This window comes from Megalopta genalis, chromosome 5, assembly GCF_051020955.1.
Source record: "Megalopta genalis isolate 19385.01 chromosome 5, iyMegGena1_principal, whole genome shotgun sequence".
In the NCBI taxonomy this organism is placed as follows: domain Eukaryota; kingdom Metazoa; phylum Arthropoda; class Insecta; order Hymenoptera; family Halictidae; genus Megalopta; species Megalopta genalis.
Genome location: NC_135017.1, coordinates 23,591,190 through 23,616,280, shown reverse-complemented (window position 1 = coordinate 23,616,280; position 25,091 = coordinate 23,591,190). Strand labels below are relative to the sequence as shown.

The window sequence follows — 25,091 nt, the reverse complement described above, 5'->3', positions numbered from 1 at the left end:
GCTGCTGACGCGCGGCGCCCGGATTTCATTAAGATTTTTAATCGGCTGACACGAAAGCGAAAACGCGCAAATTGGCGCGCACGCCCCGAGGAAACGGATCGCTCGGAAGCGCACACTGCGACCCATTAAGTCTGTTCTACCGAGATTACACGTTGATTGTTCAACAAAGACTCGGAATCGTAGCCACAGTGATTCCCGATCTACCTGAACACGCAACGCATACGATTATCAAGTGAATTCCCGTTTACCATTTTATCGGTCTTCGTGACTGTTCCCTTTGTCGATCGTTCTGCACACATACACACACGCGCACTGCCAATTTAGAGATATTCTCTCGACTACATTAGACCGATGATTATTTGTTTTATCTATTTATTTATACGGATCGTATGCATTTATTAGAAAAATTGGCAGACGAAGTGCGGAACAGTGAAAACAATAGAAGAATTACGAGATACAGTTGCACTGTTTTCAATTTGCTCAATTTATTAATAGAGAGAATACATTTTTATTGTTTTTCTGTTTCCTGCAATCGAGGTAGAGAATTTTTATTCTGCATACGGAACCGTTGTCTAGTGATAAATATCGCAAATATAATGTAATTCTAAGCTGCAAATGCGAGGACATGAAACGACTAGGAAAACGATCCCAACAAATAGATTGCACTTTGTAGATACCAATAGCTATCGCGACGCAACGTCGGACATGCTCGAAAATGATCGCGATCCACGCGAATAAAATGCGTCGCGATTTAACTCGCGACGCGCACGTTGTTCCCTCGTTCTTCAATTTCCGCTTTGCATAAACATCCGCTATTCACGGGCGGGGAAGAAAACGATCGCACTGTAAGTAAGAATAATTACTATGCGCGGGAATTGGATCGCGCGGAAGTAATAATCGGTCCGCCACTGGATCGTTATTCCACAACGGCGCGAGGTGAAATCATTTCGGATAACTGCATCGCCTCGTGTCACGCGGAGACAACGCTAGGGAGTTCATTAAGGGGTTAATTGCGCCCCTTAACGGCGCCGGGATTATTATCCTTGCCGCGTGTCCACGTTAAAGAGACACGTAAGCATTTTATGGCTCTTTTAGCAAGTCCTGACGGGAAAAAAAAGCCGGCCCCACTGCCGTTGAAATGATGATGCGGTCTAGCCATAACATTAGGTTTTCCGCAAGTTATTGCTCTCAGAGAAATTCGGAGAAAAATCCGGGAAACTTGGACCTTCTGGTCTCGCGGTGGTATACAAAATGTTTTACTTATCACGTCCGGAGCATTCCGTAAGAATTGATTATCGTCGATTGTGCTGCAAGATGGATTTCACGCATTTATGTAAAAATTGGGTAGATGCAATTTAACATGGTAAGAAAATTGAAAGAATTTAAAACTGCCAATGTATTGTTTCGAATTTATTAAAACGATTAAACGAATAACGAACTTGCTGTTTAGTTTTAACAATTGATGCAGACAATTTTTATTTTGCACATATGTAAATCCGTTGTCTATTTATAATCGTTCCTCAAGAAATACAGCTCGGATCAATTGCACAAGAAAACAATCGGGTGGGTTAGAATCATAGCCGCGTAAATCATATTTATTAACATAATTTAGAGTCAAGTCAATTTCTATACATAGCAACCTTATAATTTATTTCACGCGTCCTTTCAACATTTCGACATGCACGGATCACATTTTGATACGCGAGTCCAAATTTTCAAAAATGTGACTTACTTCACCCCCATTCTAACCCACGCGATTACCATCCGCAGGAGCAACAATAAACGAACAATATTGATTTACCATCCTGCAGAGAGCTCGCGATTTCCCCGAAACTGTTCGCCGAAGACGAGACCCGTCACGCCGGTCGACGATGCAGTACGTATTCGGATCTCCTCCGGCGGAGATCGCGTGGCTCGTAAACAGCGTGCATCGATAAAAAATAAAAGGCGAACGAGGCGGGGGGCTGCGAGATCGAGAGTATCGGAGAGGAGCAACAGCTCGATGGGGAAAAAAAGATGGCGGCGCCTGTTGCAGGGGGGAACGATGGCTGCCGGCTCGATTTTCCATGGTATGTCTCGCTGAGCTCGGCCGACTATGCACTCTGCCCATTGATATCCCTCTCCCCACCTCGACCTGCCGTTGCCGGCGGACCATTTCGCTTCCTGAAACCGGCTTAAGGGCGGGTTGCACGCAGGTGGAGCGCAGGAGTGCGCGCCCGTTGGCCGGGATGCAGGCGAGAGATCCAGGCGAGAGATGCAGCCGGCCCGCAATTCCGGATGATGCATCGTCTCCGGGAGCGTTTCTCGGTCGGAGGTATCCCAGGTACGAGGGTCTTGGGTATCGTGGCCCGGCCTGTAAACACTGGAAACCCATCTTCCCACCCACGGCCCGGGCCTGAACGCCGAAAAACCGAGCACCGAGCCGGCCGGCCGGCCCTCGTAAAACGCGCCGGCGATCAGGCGAGACCGAGACGGAAAATTTGCCCCGCGGTCTCGATCCAATTTTGATACTGCCGCTGCTGTTTATTCGACCGGACCGGATCGGAAGATCGCCATTCGGATTTTATTGGGAAATTTTATGCCCGGGAAATCGTTAATTGAGCGATCCGGCGCGAGCCACGCGCCTCGCCGCGCCGCACCGCGCCGCACCGTGTTCGTATACATAGGTATTTACGCGTGGATGGGTATCTGATGACTCGACTTGATGGCCGCAAATGGCTCGTAAACTGTTTATTGCATGAAAGTGTTTGACGTCGGGGTTACGTGATTTTGAGACGCGTCGGCCGATCGCCGCCGGCCTTTGTTTTGCACCTTCCGCGTAATGGCTTTTTAATCTCGCCTCGTTTTCGCCGACGCTTCTTCCCGTCTGCTCCACTGCTACGTTGTTCTACGAAGCCTCCTTCGTTTTTCTTGAATAAATATCGAAATAGCGTTGCTCGAACCTGCGCGGAATTATTGCACTGCACGAACTGCAGATTCGATGCATTTGTTATGCAGTTCCGGTTGACTTCCTGAAACTGCTTACGTGCATACTTGTTGCACACTGTTACTATCATTAATGACAATGATAATAATAATAATGTTTTCCGGTTGACAGGATGAACCCGTTGCTATACAATACAAAGGTATAATAACGATCGGCCAGAGCGTAAACAAAGGAAATAAAAAGGAACAGACAGCTAATTGGTTAAGAAACAATTGAATCAATTCGTTTAGCCAAGCTGATATTACGATAAGAATGGTGAGAAGTTTAAATAAATTCAGTCTTGCCATTCTTATAAACAAGCACGTGTTAATCGCTATCAAAACTCGATAAATTTAGCGTTAATTTAATGATGCAGATACGATTCGATGGAGACCCTTCAGAGTCTCCACTCGAGTGCGAAGGGTCAATAAATAAAAATCAAATAAACAATCAGTCTCTAAACAAAATTGAAGTCATCTTCGAGTGATTTCCACGAAGAGTAGACGAAGGGCATGTTCACGGCAGCAGCCCAGGATTAGCCGAGCAGTGTTGCAGTGCAACATTTTTAATAAGTCGAAGTTCAGGTCGTTCCGTGGTCGTCGACGCCCGCGGATGAACTTAAACTCGGCTCGGCCGGCGCCGGGCGAGAGAGGACCCCGTTTTCTCACCTTATTAAAATCCCCGGAACCCGAGTCCGCGATATTAAAAACTTAAGCGCACGCAACTTTCCCGGGCACCGCCGCCGCCGCGTGCACGCCCTCGAGAAAGGGACGCGTGGCGCATCGAATCGTAAACAAATTCCGTGGAAAGGATTACCCAGAGTTGGAAGGCGTTGCAGGCACCGCGAAGACGCGGCCAGATTAGGGAGCTTTTTATCCGCGTTTAAATATGCAGCTCGCAGTTCATCCCTTCTGGCCGGCCCAGCGCATTTACATCCCCTGTTTTACATTCAAGGTTTCCTACTTCCAGAGCCGCGATTCCCGCCGCGCACGGAAATTTCCTGTTTAGGTATACTGGGTGAATCTACCGGAGGGTTGCAACTCTGCTTTTCGTGCCGACTTCGCAAAATTGCAACCGGCGAGCTTTGTTCGTCGAGCTCCTTCCGCGAGATGTTCGATCTTTTAGCCGGATGCATCGGTGCAGCTGTAAAGCGCGATTGAACTTTCCTCTTTAGAAACTGGTGCATAATGCCGAAAAATTAGTATGTTTTTTTTAACATTTTCTTATAATATTGTCCACTGTTTTATTTTAATTCCTTCATTTAATTTACCTTATTTATTTACACGGGTAAACACTCATTTTTACGATGACAAAGATAAAGCATAATGATGTTGATTGTCGAAGAATTAATGAATCAGGTGTACAGTTTACAATGACTTGTTTTAAACCTAGTAACATTGGCTGCAAATATGTCAATCATATTACTACCACCACTGTTTTATAATGAATAATCGCTATTGTTTGTAATGTACTAGCAACCGAATTTTCGATTATAGAGTTTAATTCTTTAATGTACAAATGAGACAAATTTGTCCAATAGAACTGTCTGTTTCAAATCCGATTTTGAATATTGTAATATTATTTTAAATATAATAATAAATTCGTTAAACAAATTGCCTACACCAACTAATATTAATTATTGGTGAAATTTCTGTTCAATTCCAGGATTATTTCTTTTAGCATCGTGTCCTACATTTTAGTGTGTTCATAATAATAAAATAAAAATAAATCCCACAAAATTGCTGCACCGAAGGGCTTCCACAAAAATGAAAATCCTCGACGATGCAGCTCGATAAACCCTACGAAATAGTCTCTAATCCTTTGGCCAGTTGTTAGATTCACCCAGTATACAGGTCTCCCGCGTTTTCCGGTGCCTCCCAGCCACATTCTCGAACCACCCCCTTCTGACAGGGTTGGTATCCGTCCGCGCGCCTCCGTCGGCGAACTTCTCGAGCAGTAAAGCGGCTCGTGCACTTTCCTCGGGGTGCATAAAGCGAAACGGGTCGGTAAAAGAATTGCCGATATATGTGTTACTCGTACTATGTTTCGCTACGTCTGCGCAGCTAAATACGCCCCGCTGCGGCCCGCCGTGTGTGTGTGTATGTGCATAGCGCAGCCTGATGCACTAGCTCCAGCTAGCTCACGAGGCTGCCTTTTCCACCCCCATCGCCGGTGGTGTAACCGTGGAACGGGAATAAATTCGGTGCCTCGGCTACGATCCGCACGGAGATCGTCGAAACGCTTTCTCGGGAACGTTTCCTCAACTTGTTTCGTTATTAGCGGGGTGGGTCGGGGGTGAGGATGCGGTCCACACCTGGCAGAAAGTATTTATTATAAATAGACCGCGGATCTTTATGCAAAATAAAAATTGCCTGCCTGAATTGCGACATAAAGAGGTTAAATTTATCTTTATTCTTAATCGTTCTAATAGGCTGAAAATAATTATTTTGTACGTTGCTATTCGGGCAGACAATTTTTATTTCGCATTAAGATCCGCTATCTATTTATAATAGGATTGTTAAATTTTATACGTGCGTAAAATTCGGAGTTTAATTATGAAGTTCGAACACGGATGATTTTTATAATTTGCGAATTCAAAATACTATATGAATATTGTACTTTTTAATTATATTTTAACTGGCTTGGAAAAACGTTTGTGGCAATTTCTATTATACCTTTTTAACGTTGAAACTACTTTGCTGATCAAAATGTCTTTTACCATATTTTTTGTTCTAAGATTGTTGAAACGACAATTTTTCGTAGGGAACGATTGAATAAATTTCTGAATTCAAGCACACGTTATAATTAAAACAGCGAAATGTCCAAATAAATTCAGTCATCTAATTCTTTGAAGCAATGCATGTCGAGCATTTTCACTGCTCGATGGATTTAGCGTCAATAAAAATATTATCGTTCTTTCCGAACCGCTTGCGTAATTTTCTAGAATTTTTGGTTCGCGACGAAAGAATTCATCATTGTATGTTATTCGGTGAAAAACTAAAAACACAGTTAATTTTATTGACTTGCCGGGTCTGAGAGGATAAAAGAATTTGAAACTAGTAAATAATAAATATTTACATTGCTAATATACAACGATTTTATAACTTGCCGGGTCTGAGAGGATAAATGAACTTTAAACCAGTACGCAATAACTATCTGCGTTACAAATAATGTACTTATTTGAAAACAAACGTTCCACATTCCAGTTTATTTCTTGGAAATTGGAACTCGATTTCTAGCGCGCGCAGTTATTTTGTCGGAACTGGTGACATTGCGGATCCAAAGAAATCGTCGCTAATTTCTAAACGATCGACAGGAATATACAGTTCCCCGTTCGGATTTCACTGTAGTTTACTTTTCCTGTAGACCGTGGAACAGAAGCCTCGTTTTGTTTCACGCGAGGCAATAAAAGCGGGGGCTAGTCGTTTCCCTCGACTCCGATCGTTCAATAATTGCGCTTCGAGGAAGTCGTTGCACGTTATTGCACGTTATTGCGCGTTATTGCGCGTTATCGAAGGCTTACGCTCAATATTTTTATTTCCGACGATTACACGGTCGTCGATTAACGTTGCTAACCAGTAACAATTCATTGCACCCGTTGATCGCTTGATTGCGTTTATTAAATGTTCTCTTTGTTGTCGCGGCGCGTCCGAGAATCAATTTAATCGTTCAATTAAGTTCGATTTATTATATTTAAAACCGATGGCTACACTTCGACGTTAATCCTTAACAGCCATTGCACAATGAGGTGTAAAAATTGCGTAGCTCTTATTCAGTAACGTGTCGCAGAGTCATACAATGAACGCGATGCAATCAGCAGTCTGCGAGCGACAATTAAACTGCGCTCGCGTCAGCATTAATAATATTCATTATCGATGGACATTCTTTTCTCTAATCTATTTATAAATCATCTAAGAATTTCTCCGGTGTGTCGACCAATCTAAATTAATGAGCTGCATCCCAGAATGCAGTCGATAGATATTGATAAATTTCTTCATTACGTTGACAAATATATATTGTCGCGAATAATTTTTTTGTGAATTATTACCTTATTCCTATCTTATTCTTGTCCGAATAAATCATTTTCGAACATTTTTTGTATATAGTTATTCGTGAATAATGACCAATAATAGCATCCTTGTTCGTCATTTAAAAATAACGAATAAAAATTGTATTCTTATTCGTCATCCGACAATCGAACGAATTTCGCCCAACCGTTTGCATCGGCCGAGTAGTCCAGCTGCAGAACACAATGCGTTCGATTCGTCACTCGACAGCGTTTAGCAGCGAGGCGACAAACATTTTCCAGCAAGATCGTTCTCTTTTCGCCGACTGGAACGGTGATCGATCGTTTCACCTAGGCCCTGTGCCGATCCCCGACAAATTGAAATTCGCAGCCACAGCTCGAAGGACCGTTTCACGTTCCCGCGCGACAGGTAATGGTTTTAGCGTCCGAAATCGATTCGGGCTCGAACTGTTACGAAGTCGACGTACAGTCGAACGAACGGCTTTATCGTAACGCGGGAACGATCGGAGGGCGATCGAGCGGATCGACCGTTCCGATTAGCCGTGTGTGAAAATTAATGGCGCGAGTCAGACCTCGCTTCGCCTCGCCTCGCCTCGCCTCGCCTCTTATCACCGGCGACCGTTCTCGTTCGTTCGCTTTTGAGACGAAAGGCCCGCCGCCTTATTAAAATGCGCGGTCGCTCTCGAAACCGTGCGAGACGTATTAAAGCTTCGAACCGACTTGTTAACGTGTTCCGCGCCGTCTTTGTTGCCGGACCACCGCCCCAATCGGATTTAATTACGGCGATACGCGTGACATGTCCCGCTTATCGACCCCGGCATTTTACAAAACGGGATTTTTACTCGTCGATTGCGACCCCGGTCGCTGTCGTTCGGTTTCTGTGCGCTCGTTTCATTCGTCGCGGGGACAACCACGGTATACATGTACCGCTCGTCGTGAAACCTCGTTACCGATTACAACGCTTCGGAGCGGACTTTTCTTGAGAATTCTACAAACGAAAGTGAACGCGAGCCACTCACGTCACTGGGGGGTCAAGTAGCCATTCGTATGCAAGGTAATGACGCGGTGAAAACGCCGACACCGGACAAGATTTTTTTCCACTCTTGTGTACAATTTATCCCTAGGAATTGTCCACTGTATATAAATACTTGATACGCTTTCGAAAGCTTCGAGAGAAGTTTCTCTGTTTTATTCTAATTTTATCTTTTCATCGCTTATCCGACAATTTATCTTTAACATCAACTTTTATTTTCTTATTTATTATCTTTTTATTAATTTTAGTTGTTGCATCACGAACCGAATGAACATCGAATTATTTTAAACGAATTCATTAGTTATACAAAGTGGAGTAATTATATTTAATTCCGACTTGATCTTAGGGTTTCAAGTAGCGTATATATAAGATAGGACATTAATTAAGAAATAATATTAAAGTGTTGCAACAAATTGAAGATGTGTGAGATATATTTATATTTTTACCTCGCGTCTAGTGCTTAGGCATGTTAAACCGTAAAACAGCAATTACTTCTTATTTATTGGACGGTTTTATTGCGACGATAACGGGCGTATAAATATATTCAACTTTTAGACATTTGACACTGGTTGCGACAGTAATGACAATATTACCGTGCAGATAATTCGCATTGTAAATTACGGAAGATTCATAAAGTTTTCAAGCCAACCGATTATTATTGCGATTTTGTTTCGAACTGAGACAGTAGCAAGATAACTCGATCAGTGCCCCATATTGTTGCAGACTTATTTATTTATTTATTTATGAAATTACCATTAGTCGTGTTCTGATATTTTGGAAAAATCAAACATTCTGCGCACCATCTCGCTCCCTTAAGGCCACACCACACGAATAAAGTTATTATATACCGTGGATTCGGCCCCCAAAAGAATTTCAGCGTTCCACAACCAGTGATTTTGTCGATTTGCATACACCCTGTAAAGCCGGGACAAATGGCGGGTCCCGTCGAATAATTTCCGAGCACGGCTGTTTACCAATGCCGATTCTTTGCATATTAAACGTCTCGCGGAGCGAATCCGGGCACCGTTTCCGAAAAAACGACGTTCTCGAACGGATCGAAATTCCAAGGTTAACGAAAGAGCATGTCGCCCGGCAGTGCACACGCACTAAATATTCATGCCTCGTTTCTGTAGTTCGAACCGGTGGGTGTGAACGCTTTCGTTCGCGCTTCGCCAATAGAGAAGACACACCGAAAAACTCTCTGTTCAAGTCGCCATGCTGAGACCGAGTGACGAACGCATGCGCGGCTACCTCACCTGCCATATCAAGGTGGATCGTATCCGTTGATCGATCCATTGCATTCTCTTCTGCTCTTCGCTCCGAGATCCAAGAAATTGTCCAAGGGTTGCTCAATCCAATGTTATTCATCGTTCTTCTGGATCGATCTTCAGTCGCTTAATTGGCGAGGATTTTTTGGAGATTTTCTGCAAGAACAGAAAGATAAATCAGAAATGCACAAATTCTTACTATACTAATTTTCCTATATTTTTGCAATGTTAATAGAAAATAGCCGTGCATGGATCTCCATCCTTTTTTGATAAGGCAATTGTTAATCAAGCGAACTGTGAAATAAGATCACTTGAAGTTTTTACTTTGTTCAGATTTTATCCATTTAAGAGGCTTAAGCATCATTAAAGTTTTCGATGGAATAATCTCATATTCTGCCATTTTATTTTACCATTTTATTTGCTTTAAATTAGCATCGGCATTATGGCCGTCACGCTGGGTGAAAATGCATTTTTCTTCGAAAAGGTTAAATTAACAATTAATTCAATATACTTGGAAGTGAGATATCAAGTTCTGGCGAAGGAAACGTTGTTCTACAATGTTCGAATTCTATTCTCAAACTTTTTGGTCTCAATAGCATTGCTAGTTTTTTCGTGACAGTTGTTTGAAAATTGTATAACATATCTGCTTCGCGCAGGAAGTGTGACAGCGGAGGGTTGAATCGTCGTTCATCAACGTTAACAATTTTAAAGATTTATTTAACCTTTTTATTTGATTTGCACGTTTTCAGTCATAACATTATTATATATTTTGCGTCATTGTCACAAGGGTTCACAGCCGTCAATGAATAGATAAACTAAATTAAAATCTCAATCGGTTGAAAATCGATTAAACCTTCGTTCAAGTTTGAGATTTCAATTTGATTTATTTATTAATTAACGGGCGCGAGCCCTTGGCTCAAGAAGAATCTTAAGGCTGAGTGCATGGCAGATGATTCTGAGTTTATTCCTGCTACCTGAAACGAATCCCCGAGATCCGAGCTCCTCAAAAAAATGCTTAGACCAGAGATTAGTAGCTCGAGGGTTCAGCGAGGGGAAAGTTCGAGAGGAAACGTTCCTTAATCTAAGTAATCGCGTCGCAGGATCAATTGGCGCATTCCGGGCGCAAGTGCACGCGTGGTTACATCACGGTACAATGTAATTTGCGTGTCGGTTTTTGATGGGCTCGTTCCGATGTCGTATAAAGCCGGAGCTATTTAAGATACTTGGCGCACGGTGCCAGGCGTTCACGAAAAACAACCTTGTCCCAGTGGTGGCCGAAGAATGTCGCTCGTTCCAGGTAATAGGTACGGTAAGCGAGGTTCACGAACGACGGGAGATCCGTGATCACGATTGCAAATACTTTGTTGGCGGGTGGGGATTTCTGATAGCACAGGGAAGGTCCGAAACCCGCGTCCAGTCAAATCTTCTAGAAAACCCGCACCTTCTTCTCTCTGTCGGACTTTCCGCGCTCTGTTGTACTCGCCACGTTGCCCGGGAACTCGTTTCGTCATCCGCGAAACGCCGATCGGTACTCGTCGGAAGGTCGAGGATCAGGTGCGTTTCATACTCTCTCACACCTGTGTTTTCCGTTATTTAACCATTTCTCTCTTCGGAAATTGCAAATACATATATACGATACGCAGAAACTTTATTACGTTGTGAAAGTTTAATAATAAAGTACAGTCGACGCGGAAAGTATTCGTACACCTTTTAAAACGGAATAACTTTTTTGTAATTGGGTCAAGCAATATAAAATTTTTTGGCATGTTGCAGGGATTAGTTTACTAGGCAATGGTTAAGTTGTTTTAAAAAATTGCAGTTCGTTGGGATGATAGAAAAATTAAAAAATGATGTTTTTTCGACTCTTTTGCTATCAGAGTCTAATACGAATATTTAAAAAATGCATTTTGTAGATGCGTTTAATTTATTTATTTCCGAGATGAAGAGATCATTGTGTTCACTCTGTTGAAAAGGATCTTCGTTGAAAAAGTTACTTAGGTTACATACATTTTTGTATTTATATAATACATTTTGTATTATTTTGTTTCATTTTTGTATTATTAATAATACATATATTTTGTATTATTTCTGTATTTAAAAAAAACATAAACGAGTTCTCGCAAAGAACACCAGCAACGCAATTTCACGTTATTTTGTGGATACTTCAGACGATTACTTACATCGACCAATACCTTCTGTAAATGCCTTTTTTAGGCTACCAGTGTCAGATGTAAATTGATCGACATTGCCGTTGGGGGCATTATAAATAAAAACCACGATCGATTAAAATTGCAGACATTCGAATTCGAAGCTCCTAAATATTTAGCAAAATGTAAATTCGTGTACTAAAATCTTTGATGAAGTTAAAACGAGACGGTGTTTAAATAATCGTCTAATTATTCTTTCAAATTGCATTGTTTCAGATGTGGAAACTACCGTCGTCGCTATGGAGAGAGCGAGGTCGGCGGCTCAGCGTCCGATGGGTGAGTCAATGTTCCTTGAAATTAACATTAATGATTCCGTCAATCTACTTGCACAAATTTTCCTGTTGCACCTTGCACATTTTGGCAAAAAATCGTCTGGAAGAATCGTTTAAAGCTAACGATCCTTTCTAGATTTCGTTCAGGTTCATTTCAGAGTGAAATGTTCTATTATTGCATAAAATTTTCGTGTACTACTTTAATCGAATAATTCAAGTTCCCTCGACTAGGAAATTGCTGAAATTTGCAGATAAGCATTTTTAGGTCTCGAACGAACTTTTCTGTATTTTATAAAAATCTTACCGCGGTAGAAAATTCCTCAGATAGAACAAACATATATATTCCAAGGTATAAAATCGCCGAGTTCTGCACGGTACTCGAAAATTTTCCGCGGGATAATTCAAGGTTCTCCTAGGAACGATTCTCTATTTCGGCGAACCGCGGTCGGCACTTCTCGCTGAAGTTTCTGATATGATTGCCAAAGTAATCCGGCGACTTGTGACCGAACTGCTGTCTGACTGGATAAGCATAAAGCGAGACGGCGGCACGGGCTCGGCGATAGCGCCGGAAACATATAACAAAGAAACATTCAGCCGCGACTAAGAAGCAACCAGAAGTTTGGGGGGGACCAACCAGCGGTTCCCGTTTATTCTAACGAAAGCCTTTCGCCCCGTTGTTTCCCTTTCCCTCGTTGCCACCCTCGGCTGCCAAGCGATTTTTACCGAACGCGACCGTCGGGAACTTTCATCGAGAAATTCCGTTGTTGACACGATCCCCTGGATTCCATCTTGCGAACAGCGCCCGCACGACCTGGCAATCTCCCGAGCTTTTCGTCAATTTCAAAATTACATTCGCCGATCCTGGAATTTCCACAAAGTTCGCGAATGTCCCCGTCGCCCGGGAAGTTCTCTCATTTTTTCGAGCTGCTTGCACGTAGAGCTGTTAGATACAGGAATTTTGGCAGATCTCCATTCGACGAGAAGAGAACTGTCCTTTAGTCTGAGTGAATGCTTTCGGAGATTGGCATCTCTTGAACTGCTCCCTTCGTCGAGCTCATAGACGTGTTTCCATTTTTTCTACTTCTTTTCTTTGTTTTCGAGACGTTTTGTAGTTTTACAAAGATACTTTTCGATATTTGTGCAATTACAACGTTGATCCGAATGTGTTCACTTCATTTCTTAATAAAGAGCTGGATAGAGGTACTGTACTAGAATGCAGTACTTTCTAAAACCGCACCAAATGACTCGATTTTTTTCTAAATGTTAAACGAACCGGTTTACTGTGCATTGACTAAAATACTTTGTTTTTAATTTTGCTATTGCTTCAAATAATAAAAAAGAAGATTTCAATGAAATTTTCTGTAGAACGTATATTTTCGCTTCGGGTTCACAAGAAAGAAAATTGAAGAACCCTCTTTTTTACCTCTTTTATTATTCCAAGTAAAAGTAAAATTAAGAAAAAGTATTTCGGTCATTGTACAGTGAACTAGTCTTTTAAACTATTAAACAAAATTTAATATATCTAGTTCGGTGGTTGTATTAGTTCCCGCGAACAAATCTGAGGGTACATTGTAGCAGGAACATCCGCAGTGCACCAATAATTCATAGGAACTGTAACGCCGCCAGGCGAATACGAAATCTTCTCTGCAAGATTGAAGTCCTATCTAACGCATCGTCGCCAGAGATCCGCGTGTTCTCCAGCGTCAACGTCCGACTACTTCTACGGGGTCGAATTGTGATTACCTAAACATGATCAATTATGTCATAAACGCGGCGGTGAACAGCTGGCAGATTGGACCGCCGCGAGAATCAGTCCGGAGACTGACTGACGCTTCTAGGACGGAGAAGCTCGCCCTTGGAACAGCTTTCGGCAGCTCTATTAAAAAAAAGACGAGGAGAGGAGCGTGTAACATCGCGCCGGAGTTAATAGGAGGACCCATCACCGTGAATGAGAGCCAAGATTCAAGGATCTCGGACGACGCTGCAAGATGGTCCAATTTCCGAAAGCTACGGATGCAAATGAGCCCGAGTTCTCGGAGGATGAAAAAGTTACGCAAGAATACGGCCGACGGGGGTGGCTGGATGGAAAGATGAGGCGTGCCATTGATCCCGGGAATTAATGGGGTTGATTATCAGCCGGCGGCACCGAGCGGCGTTCGGCTCCTTTCAGCGCCCTTGCTTCTCATCCGGGAACAATCGAGAGGAAGGAAGCGGACTATCTCTTGCTGGCAGATAGGTCAAGAAACTTGGAAGTGGGAGACGGCTGGTAAATGGCTGGTTTCTATGTAGATCGCTATGCCGTATCTGGGTAGACTATCGCTGAAAAATTCGCCCTTAAAAAACGTCTTGGGCCGCGGGAATCAGTTTTTTTTTGACTCGGGTTAGTCATTGCTGAGAAATATTAGGGGAATTGTTGTTTCAAGAATAGAAAATAATATGCATCGTTTTCTATATCCTTGCGCCATTTTGTCGAATACATTCTAAAAGGAATGGTACCTTTTTGTATATTTTTAATTAAATGCAGTTGAAGTGAACGAAATCATTTGTCACTAGTTATTTGAATATTCGAACAACGCCACTATTTTCTGGAAATATGGAGTCAAATAAAGCTGGAATAAAATAATGCTGGATGAAAACGGAGTTCGTCAATATTCGAATTGTTTCGATAAATATTTAATTGGGATAATTATACGAATGAATTCTTTTTAGTAGAATATTTTATTCGAACACAGATTATTCATTGTTCGTCATAAATTAGACATACAGAATCCTTCGTAAAGAATTCTTCATAAAGAAAAAATATTTTTCGTAAAGAATTATTCCTATTCGAACAAAATCTTATTCCTGTTCGAATAAAATTTGATTCTTATTCGAATAAAATTTTATTCGGATAAATTTCGATCTGGATAAATTTTTATTCGATTGGATATTCGATAATGCCGAATAAAATTTTATTCGTCTCTCCTTATCCCCTATCCGTCTACCGAATACAATTTTGCTCGTCTCTGGATGAAAAGCATTCGATTACTACAATTCGAGTATACGAAACGCAGTCGAAATTCCGCCACATATTCCTCGAAATATATTACCACGATTGAGATGCGGTTCAGTTGAACGCTAAAACGAAGCTGGTTGATAAGCGCATGATTAGCAGAAGCAATACAAAAAAAGTGGCAATTGATCGCGAACGGGGCCCAGAAACGAACTAGTCCACCGAATAAAAGTAGCGGGAAAAGGGTTCGTCAAGTTCGGGAACCAGGTCGGAAATTTCTGCAGCGAGATTATGGCAGCCGACCTCCATTTGGCAACAGTCTCGAGATCGGCATGGCCTCTGGCCGCTTCCGGGACTCGGTTTAATTAAACTGAAAGCTGAAATGGTTATTCCGTTTTAACCTTCGGCGTTATGGATGCGCTTGTTTTGGCCGAGCGAATTGAATTCGCCCCGGGGGCCGCCTCTCCGATTTTCATGCATTCCGTCGCATGCGTCGAGAGAACCACCCGCGCACCCCCGCGCTGACCCCCGATCGCTCCGGCGAATATCCAATTTCGGTGGATACACAGTTGCCGGGAAAGGTCACGTATACTGAACGACGCCGCCGCGCCACCCCCGGGAACCCCATCGAACCCCCACCCCCTTGCGTATTACCGGGAATAAAGTTTGATAGGGGGCACGGAGGAGGACTGCGGAATTTTTCGAATATGACGAATCGACTGATGCGATTGTCCTCCGTGCACGAGCCCCGCCGGTTTTGCTTCTCGGTTTTTACGGAGAACCAGTTATAGGCTGGACATCCTTAGAGGATGGAACGGTTACACGGGAGTTACGAGCTCGTTGGGATTGTTACTTTTGATGGCAGCCGATGTCTGCCGGACCGGCTCGATAATCAAATGTCTTCTCCCGACGGACGTCTTTGGGAGGCGATACGTAACAGATACGTGGCAGACATTTTGAGTCGCTCGTGGCTCGCTACCGTGCTCCTGGATATGCGCACAGTAATTCGCATTAAGGTGGAGGCTCGAGTAAACCGTTCAAATAAACATGATTTTCGGTTATTTTTTTCGTAACGTAAAACATCCTGGGAACTTTTCGTCACTTTTCATTCATATTCTTTGATATTTCAGGATGCATGAAATTTTTTGTCGTTTCATTTTATCGACGTTTACCCAAATGATAAATATTTTTCTTCCCGGTCGACGATGCAGGTTGGCGTGCAAGTCTGGCTGTTTCTTTCCTTCCATCTAAATATAAAACGGAGCTTTTTTCGTAACACAAATACGCGTCGTGTGAACCAGCTTGGTTTATAATATTAATTATTCAGACCATGTTTATTGTATAATTGAAATACAAATTTTACGAAAAAGTCACTCCTTCGCGTTCAGAGTCGAGTATTTGGGAATTTTTTAAAACATGATTTACGTCGCGAAACTGTGCTATGAAAAAATTCCGTTTTATATTTTGTTCAAGATTGGAGGAAAAAAATGTAAACAGCACATCGATTAAATGTTCGTTACAAGCTCGGATGAAAAAGTTAAAAAACGCGAGTTTTTTTATTCCTTTTTCATTTCAATCACTTGCAATGTTAGAAAGAAATTTTGTAGGCACATCGTCTCTCTCTAACATATAAAAAATACAGGTCATTCCGTCCACTTTTAAAAAAGTTATTCTGCTTCCAAAGATATCCGGATAATAGTGCGAGTCACTGTATAATTTTTGAAAGTGGTTTAACACTTTGACTGACACACCAGAAGCTCACAAAATTTCAAAGCATTAAAGTATTTTATGCAGTCAAATAAAAATTGGAAAGCTGTATGGCAACTATTTGATCAACATCGTTACGTTTCACGGAATCCAATAAAATTCGAAAGATATAATATAATACCTCTGTCTCAGCGTAGAATACAAATAAATAACTAAATAATAAATACTTAGAGAACGAAGGAGCTATATTATGTGTCAAAAAATGTCTTCCGAATATATCATATTCCTGACAATGTGCGCGTATTTAATTATTAGTATGAAAGAATATTTGCCGTCGATTGTTTAAAACAGCATTTTGTGGCTTGGCTCGCTTGCCAGGGAGAACTGTATTCGTACTTCTCACAGCGATCGTAATCTCGCGTGCGGTTTTCTGAAAAAATTAATTAAGATAATTATCCAGGAAGGAGGAAATTTTTAAGCCGCGCTTGAATAATATAGGTATGCACTTCGTGCCGTTGATCTCCTAATTGCGCGGTAGAACGAGATCATTATTTAGTAACACACAGAGCTCTCGAGCAGAGGGTCGTATCAGATTGTACATTCATATTGCGGACAGAGAAGTATGGTTGTCTGGCACAATGATGCTATTCAGACTATCGATGAACTCCTCTTTTTTCCTGTAGTCTCATAACCGTAATGGCTGTCGCCCGAACCTCGTTTGTTCGCGACGTGGGATCGACTCTTCTGTTATCGGTGTTGTCGATATCGGGACGCTCTCCTTCTTGGCTAATGATATCGGCTTCTGCATCGAGGAGCCAACCGAAGTGTGCCGACGTTTCGTTAAAACTTATTCGAATTTGTTAGAAATCTGTACGATATTTTGGACTACCTTGATTCACTACATTGGATCATTATTTAGAATTACATCGAAACGTTTACGTCTCAAATATAAATCAATGTAAACTGAACGAATCGAATAAACCGTCGTTTGCTGGCAAGAACGAACACGATATTTTCGAGGAGAATAAAAAGCAGGTCTTTGAAAATCCATTGGATCCGGCGCCGAGGAACCAAGACTCCCGTGAAAGAAGCAACGAATGAAAAGAACGAAAATGTGCAACGAGTAATGAAGACACGCGACCGTCCGATTTTATCACTGACCCAACACGTTTCCGATGACTACGATCCCAGAGCCGAAGATTACAGAGAACGGGCAGAAGAAAAGAGCGCAACAAGGGGGAAAAGGTCGAGGAACGTGACGGGAGGGCCGGTGGCCGATGCAAAGCGGCATGGCGGAGAAATGCATTTGGAATTGCACGGCTGGCTGGCCGCTTCCGCTGCCCAGGAACCGGAGGTTGGGCTGGGTTTCGCAGCCAGCCGACAAAGCCGCGGGATACACCCTGTGCACGTCGGTACAGAGGAGTTTCGCATTGATCGGCGGCCAGGAGAACAGCGTCGCTCTGATTGGCTACCCTCGCCGGGTTATCCTTGTTCCTCGGGAGCGGAGGGAAAAGGATCGCCGTGCGGGAGCACGGTCTAGCTTGGCTTCCGCTGCTGGTTGAAGAGCAACCACGAGCCCCGGCCAACGATACAATCGACGAGGACGGAGACACTCCTTTTCAGCTAGGAGAGAGAAACGCCGGAGAAAGGCGGCAGCATCGAACGCTGCCCCGGATGAAAGAGGACAGGGGATTCGATCGACGTGCCAGGTGGGGGACACCACGGTAAACAAAATGGAAAATCGGTGGACCTGGCTCTCTGGCGTATAGGTCGCGCGCACCGACGCGGGTCAGAAATGGATTCACCTCTGACTAGGGACAGAACGGTGCTGCTCTTCCAGGGCTTATCTATTAGGGTCGCCGGCTGGGCTGGGTCTCGCGAACGCACACAGCCCAGCCATCCTCGAGCCACTGCCAGGTCCTTTTCTTAATCTATGCCACTTTTCGCCGGTTATCTAGTTAGCTACTTTGGTGGACACACTCGGTGCCCATTGTCCGATAACACGTTAATCCTGTGTGAACTTTTCTGAATCATCTTCTAAAACTGTGATACATTATTCTTGTGGATGAGTGTCCTTTCGACAGTTCCTTTTATCTTTTTTTTTTCTTTTTTGGAAGTGTTTACAGTCTAGAGTCTAGAGTCTACAGGTTGTTAAAATTTTGTGACGGACGGATGTCCTTCTGGTCGTTTATTTGGCAAATGAAATGATTGAAGTTGAGTGTTCTGGATCTAACAAAATTCTAGGATCTCGTGGATAGACAACCATTTAAACATCCATGATGTATCGTGATCGTGGACTGAGATTCTTTTGGATTGTTCAGGTAAATTGCTGACTTTGATTTGTATTGAGACTCTTATGTTATATTGAGACTCTAGATTATCACTGTCTTTTCAAGCTTGTTTTTCGATATTGTTCCAACCACCGGTTCAAAGTCTGATAAATGTACAACGTCTACCGACTTTCTGCAATTTTCCTGTCATTAGGAGCTAGATGTATGTGTCTGCACCTTACAATTTGCTAATACTTGTTCTAAAAATCCTAATTCAGAGAGTCTGCGTCAGAGATAGCGATTTAGAGTACTTTGACTGTTCCTATCCCCAAAATCTAGACTAGCAGTCGGCCACAGTTTCACCTAGAGCCGCCTAACCCAAACCGACAGTTGAAAACAAATCTGTCAGTTGCGAAGAGGATGAAATTGAATGGAAGAACACCTGGGGACCAATGAAATCGTGCTTCGCCCCTGGCTTCCATCACTTATCGTCGCTCAATCTGTTGCAGCCGGTTCTCCGTCACTTGCGGCAACTTTCTCGCAGTTTTCCGTATTCATACTCTCCATGATCGCGTTCGCTATCAAAATTAGTGACGTCCACGACCTCTGCGAACTGGGTCACCGGGGTCGACGTTTGTCGAGCTGATATTTGGTTATTTAGATATTCGGATGTTTGATCGGAGAATCGATTAGATGCAAAAGCGAACCGAATACTATTTTACGCGAAGGCCGTCGGTCGGAGGTGTCGCCTATCAGCGAGATCGTTCGCTATCTTCGCGAGAAGATTCTTTTCTAAATACTTTTCTTCGGGCACTGTCTTCGTACGGCTGAATTCACGGCGATGGCTTTCTCCGGCGGTCGACTGGAATTTATTGGTCGGTTCTCCAGGCTCCTTTTTCCCTCATTAGGAGGCTCCACGGCGACGAAGTTTTGCGCGGACGTCGTCCGTCGACGCAATTACTGGTTCGGCTTTGCTCGGCCACAGTCTGCGCAGCCTGGCCTGGCGAGCATTCGAATGCCCGTGGGACTCGGCGAAACGCATTCGCCGAATTCTCGTGCGAATACAAATCCCTCGATTTAAAAGACAACCCGTGCAATGTCGTATTTTCGATCGGGACGCCGGGCGCTGGATCTTGCTTCCTCTTCTGTAATTTATTCGCGGCTCCATCAGCTTTTTATAATTAAACGATCGTTCGTCGACCCTTCGATACCGGGCTGAATTTCTGGCTCGACTGAACCTAATTCAGAAGCAGAAATATCATCGATGCATGCCGATGTCCTCTCGCGATCTAATCGTAAAAGCTGAGGCTAGCTTCGCGTAAACTCGACGGTCCTATGTCGCCTTCGCGTGACAAACAACGTAGCGTAAGCAGATAGACAAACATTCGAGCGTAATGAAAATCCGACATTTCGCATGATAACGACATTCACATAATAAATGAACTCGATTAAAAAAAATTCGAACGGAGTAGCCTAACGATCCGAATTCTTACGCTGTTCGGAAAATAATGCAGATTTCATTGCTTCGAGTGAATATCGCGGAGAGCAGGTCGCGTCCCGAGGAAATAAGTTTTCGAAAGGGGAGGATATCTCGCGCGAGCGACATGGAAATGGAAATAAACTGACAGCGAGTCAGCTATCTATGTCGAATGAAGATGATTCGGCGTTGCAACCTCCCCGCGATGCGGGTTAATCCGAATTTCCCATCGAGTTTATCCTGTTGGAGTATTTTATAGTATCGCCGAGGGAACCGTGCGGAAAAGATGGAGAAAATCAGCATTTCAGTTGACTCCGGCAACCTTCTGCTATCTCCGACCAATGAAACTCTCGCAACAGCAGAACTCAACCCCTACCTTGTCATCGAGCAGCTCTCTTCCCCAGCCATCTCCTCCCCGCCTCCCCAGCACGACGACCCGTTTGATCCCGGGTTTCTTCGTCTCTTTGGCGAGCACGACGAGCTTACACTCTTTTCTTATTACGCCTATTACCGGAATTATGCGTGCTGGCTGCCGTGAACGGCGATCCTCCGTCAATCGGACACCGACGTTCCCTTTAATCGCGGATAAACAGGGTCCACTTACACGGTCCGTTCCCAGAATCCTCCGGATTATTCATCTTGCATTCTTAATGCGATAAATTATAACTTGGTCCAATCTACGATTTAATTTCTCGACCGCGCTGTTAATAAGGGCTCCGGTGGTCTCTACCCTTTTTCACGTCAGCGGTGAACACCGAATTTATTATTCGGTATGCGTCGATGCATTTCTATGCAAATCGGCAAGCTGCGCTTTCTCAATCAAATTTTTTCATCCCGGAATGATTCCGCTGATCCGCCATTGGTCCGCGGGATTCTAAATGTCATGCTCATTGTGCCCCGGCACAATTTGACGTTTCAATTATTCCGCTGGTTCGTCGAGATTCGCGTTACCTACTTCCCGAGTAATTAGCCTGTCGCTGGCCGTTCGTTTTATTATTTTATATAGCCTCTATGGCTGGGTAGAGGAGCTTCTTCTGTCCTATAAATTGGTCCCCGGCATCAACGGATTTGATGCGGTTGACGTTACATTAATTTGAATGTGATTCGATGCACCGGGAGAGCAAACGCTTCTGACGATTTTATGAAAGGAGGATGCTCGTGCTCATCGCATATCCGTTTCTAAAATTCTGCAGCGTTTTTATTAGTCTTCGTTTAAGTGACTGGCAGGACAACGTTTCACAGATGATTCCTGAATCACGAGGATAAAATTTCTTTTGCTGCTGAAAATCAACAAAACCTGAACACGATTAACCCTTAAGGACTTTCGCGGAACATTTTTCTACCCCGCGCGGTAATATTCGCGTTCATTTTGCTGCTTCGTCGTTCGGATAAATGATTAAAATATATAATCGGGTATATAACAAGTTGACCGCAGATTTTCATGCAGAATAAAAATCGTCCACCTGAAAATTGCAACAAATTCAAAGTAAAATCGAAATTTGTTTTCTTTCTTAACAGGTTCGATAGATTGAAACTAACGCTGCGGCATTCTTGAAGACTTTTTAAATCTTTCCACTGTTTTATGTTCCATCTTTTGTCATAAATGCATAGAATCCGTAATCCAACAATAAATACTATATTAAATTTGAAAGTGTTCGAAGATATGCCAGCCTTTTATTTTCACTTCTGGTATTATTTCGGTACGGTGATAGTAAAATTTATCGATGTTACTGTGACACGCACCACTAAGTCTAGCTACTCTAACAGTAGATTTACGGAGCACTAAAAACCAACTGTTTTATATTACTTTACAAAAGCAACAATAAGACGTTTATTCGGATTTTTTGAACGCGTGTTACTGCAGCAAGTAACGCGTATAACGAATAAATAACTCGCAAACGTATCGTTACAATTCGAACAATTGTAAATTAAAAAATCGGTGTCCCGGCACTTTGACGCGTTCCGTAAATCTATTGTTAAAGTCAGACCGCCGAGCGATCGGCAATCAATCCTGTTCCCTCACAATTAACTCGGATCCTACCTAAACTTCGTGATGCTTCGTGAAACAGTGCCCGCTGGCCTGTTTCCATCAATTTCGCCTCCGTTCAATTAAAATTCCGTGGCCCTCCGAGAAAATGGTAGCCGCGTAAGTGGCTCGATAATATCGAGCAGACGGCAGACAGCCGTACCATAAGTTGCGAAAAAATGAAGACAACAGGTTCTGCAGATCGATACCATATATTCCCGTTCGATGGCCAAAAGAATCGTAATTGAACCGGGTTCACCGGTATCGTGGCAACTGGTCCGAATGGATTAACCGGTTAACCGTCGCGGCGACGGTTCGTTGGGGCGCGGAGGCCGGACAAACGGCGGCGGATCGCCGCAGCCCCCCATTATCCGCCATCTTGAGACCGTCCCCTTGTTCTTCTTGTTCCGTTTCTCAAGTTAACGGAGGGCCCTCGTCGACATAGCTCGCGGCGCCATGCGCAGATCAACGTGCACGTTATATTATAACGTCTTCTCCCCGTGTCCCACCCCGTTGATCGCGAAGCTTTATCGGACGGATCGGTCGTCGAGCGGGTAGTTCATAAAAAGACTTGTTCATAACGCGGCCAAGCAGTTCCGTACCTAACGAACTCTTCACGTCAGCTCCATCGCCGGCTGCCAAGGCTTATAAGTATTTATGCGAGGCTCGCGATTAAGATTTTTCGATGCCGGTGATTTTATTAAAGCGATTTATAAAATCGATCGGGGATAAGGACAGAATTCGCGATCCTCAAAAGTCGCCGTGCGACCGACCAATCTGTACAGAACATTCAGGGGGAAATTAAGGATTTTGTACAACGATTCAGGCTTATTTTATTGTCCATTTCTCGTGGACGGTAATTAACCCTTGACTGTGGCCATCCGAATTTGTGACAGCAGCACGGGCACGGATTCTGTCGGGCTCTCGCTAAAATATGTTGGCTGTAAAATGAGTATGACATGAACTTTTACGTAGAAATTAAATATAGCGTGTATTGCACGTGTCGGGGGTGACGAGGAGAGGGAAAGATACTCGATTGCAAGAAATAGAGACTATATAGCAAGTTTACTCATTCTTTAATCGTCTTAGGAGATAACACGTTGAAATTTTCCAATTCTTTTGATCTTTTTACTGTTTTAAATTGCAACTACACAATTTTACCGTAAATGCAGAAAGTACACAGTTTAGTAATAACTTCTAGATCCACTTATTTTGGTTTGTCCAAACATGCTGCAATAGAAATTAATTTTTTTCATTTTCCATCATCGCGTGAGTGTCATTTTAAATTTTGATTCTTGTATGCTGATTGTTTTTGATACTGACAGATGATCTACCGGAGACCATTTACTATTTTTAAAAGAATTTAGGTTTGTAATTTTATCTATGGCAACAGCAATTTTATTCACCGATCAACAGGTACGTATTTCCTAAGTTTGTGTGCATTTCGAAAAGCTTCTATCGCAGTTGAGGTTTCTGAAAAACATTCGTCCGTTTCGAAATCATTCTAAAACAAATTCGAATTCAAATTACTACCATTCTACTCCAGATTTGTCGAAATTACACAGATGCTTTGCAATCATTCTTTGCGATCGGAAACAACAGAATTGTTTCGAGTGGCAGCGACACTCAGATTGCAGACAGCAATAAAAAATCGGCAAAATTCACTAGAACGCTACACGAACGATCATCTCTGGGTATTGAAAAAATTCTACCGAGGAACGAAAGTTTGCCTGAAAGTCCATTAATCACAGCAGTAACCCAACAGCCCAGTACGAGACACTCTTTGTCCAATCCTATTTTCTCAGGGGCCGACCGAAGTACAGCAAACGATTTCCACTTCTCCGAAGTTGCTCGCCGAAGAAGTTCAACTGTCCCCCGTGTCCACAATCTCGGCGAACGAGCCCGATGTAATCACAGATTGTCTCCGCGTCAACCGAAGCGAATATTTCTCCTAAACCTGCGGTCTAATCCCCGCCACGAAACTCGAAGAGCACGGCGGAGCCAAACGAGAGCCTGATTAAATTGTCAAGCTTAGAGAGAACACCGTCGAGCGAACAAGTTGAAAATTCACCGGGCGCCTTGTCCCCCGAAACAGCGCCCGGTTTCCAAAGCATTGAGCCGCGGACAATTAGAAAAGGGAATTTCGCCGGTCCTAAAAACCACCCTGGTCCTGCGTCTTCGACACCCAACCAACCCTCGGGCCGAAGGGCTGCTTATTGATCAGCCGGCAAGAAATGTTCTCGGCCGGTCGGTGCACGTGGCGCCATCTTTGGACGGACACTCTAGTTAGTTTTCAGGGAAGCTGCCCTGGGTGCCGGAGACGAAGCCGGGGGGATGGCGGGGTTCTGCTCGACGTGGGGGCTGATGGGACCGGGGTGAAGTGGGTTGAGACGCAGCGAGACGGGTCAACCAGTCGAGACCGGTCGGTCGCGCCCCGACAACCCCTGCCCGACCCCTAGGATGGCCCAGCTTCGGGGATGGAGGTGTCGGGGAGGCAGCCAGTATCGATCCCTCGTGTCCATGTTACCCGACGCGGAATCCTCCTCCTGGGACTCGCTCCCAGACACTCGGACCTGCCACACCAGTCGAATCCTCTTTTCCCTCGATTTGCTGGCTGATTTTTCATTCGAAAATTGCAACGATCCAAGTTAACAATTATTTCTCATAGCTCTAATTTTACTCCGATTTTAACTTGTTGAAATAACTTCGCGCAGGTTCCCTTTTGATAAACAGCACTTTTATTCTTTGTATATTAGTTATCATGGCTCAAGAGCGACTCGGATAAAACCAAGCACAGAGTTTTATTTTTATGCATTACGCGAAGTTCGGATGCATGTTGTTGTGCTT

At 43.5% G+C, this 25,091-nt stretch overlaps 1 protein-coding gene across 9 annotated transcripts in view; it reads left to right on the top strand.

The window, feature by feature from the left end:
* LOC143259440 (uncharacterized) overlaps positions 1-25,091 on the top strand; it is a 475,413-nt gene that overhangs the window by 107,737 nt on the left and 342,585 nt on the right. For all 9 annotated transcript variants that reach the window (XM_076521695.1, XM_076521694.1, XM_076521698.1 and 6 more), the window contains one exon: positions 11,717-11,776. In XM_076521695.1, the coding sequence (XP_076377810.1) occupies positions 11,717-11,776 (60 nt within the window). The remainder of the gene's footprint in view (positions 1-11,716; positions 11,777-25,091) is intronic.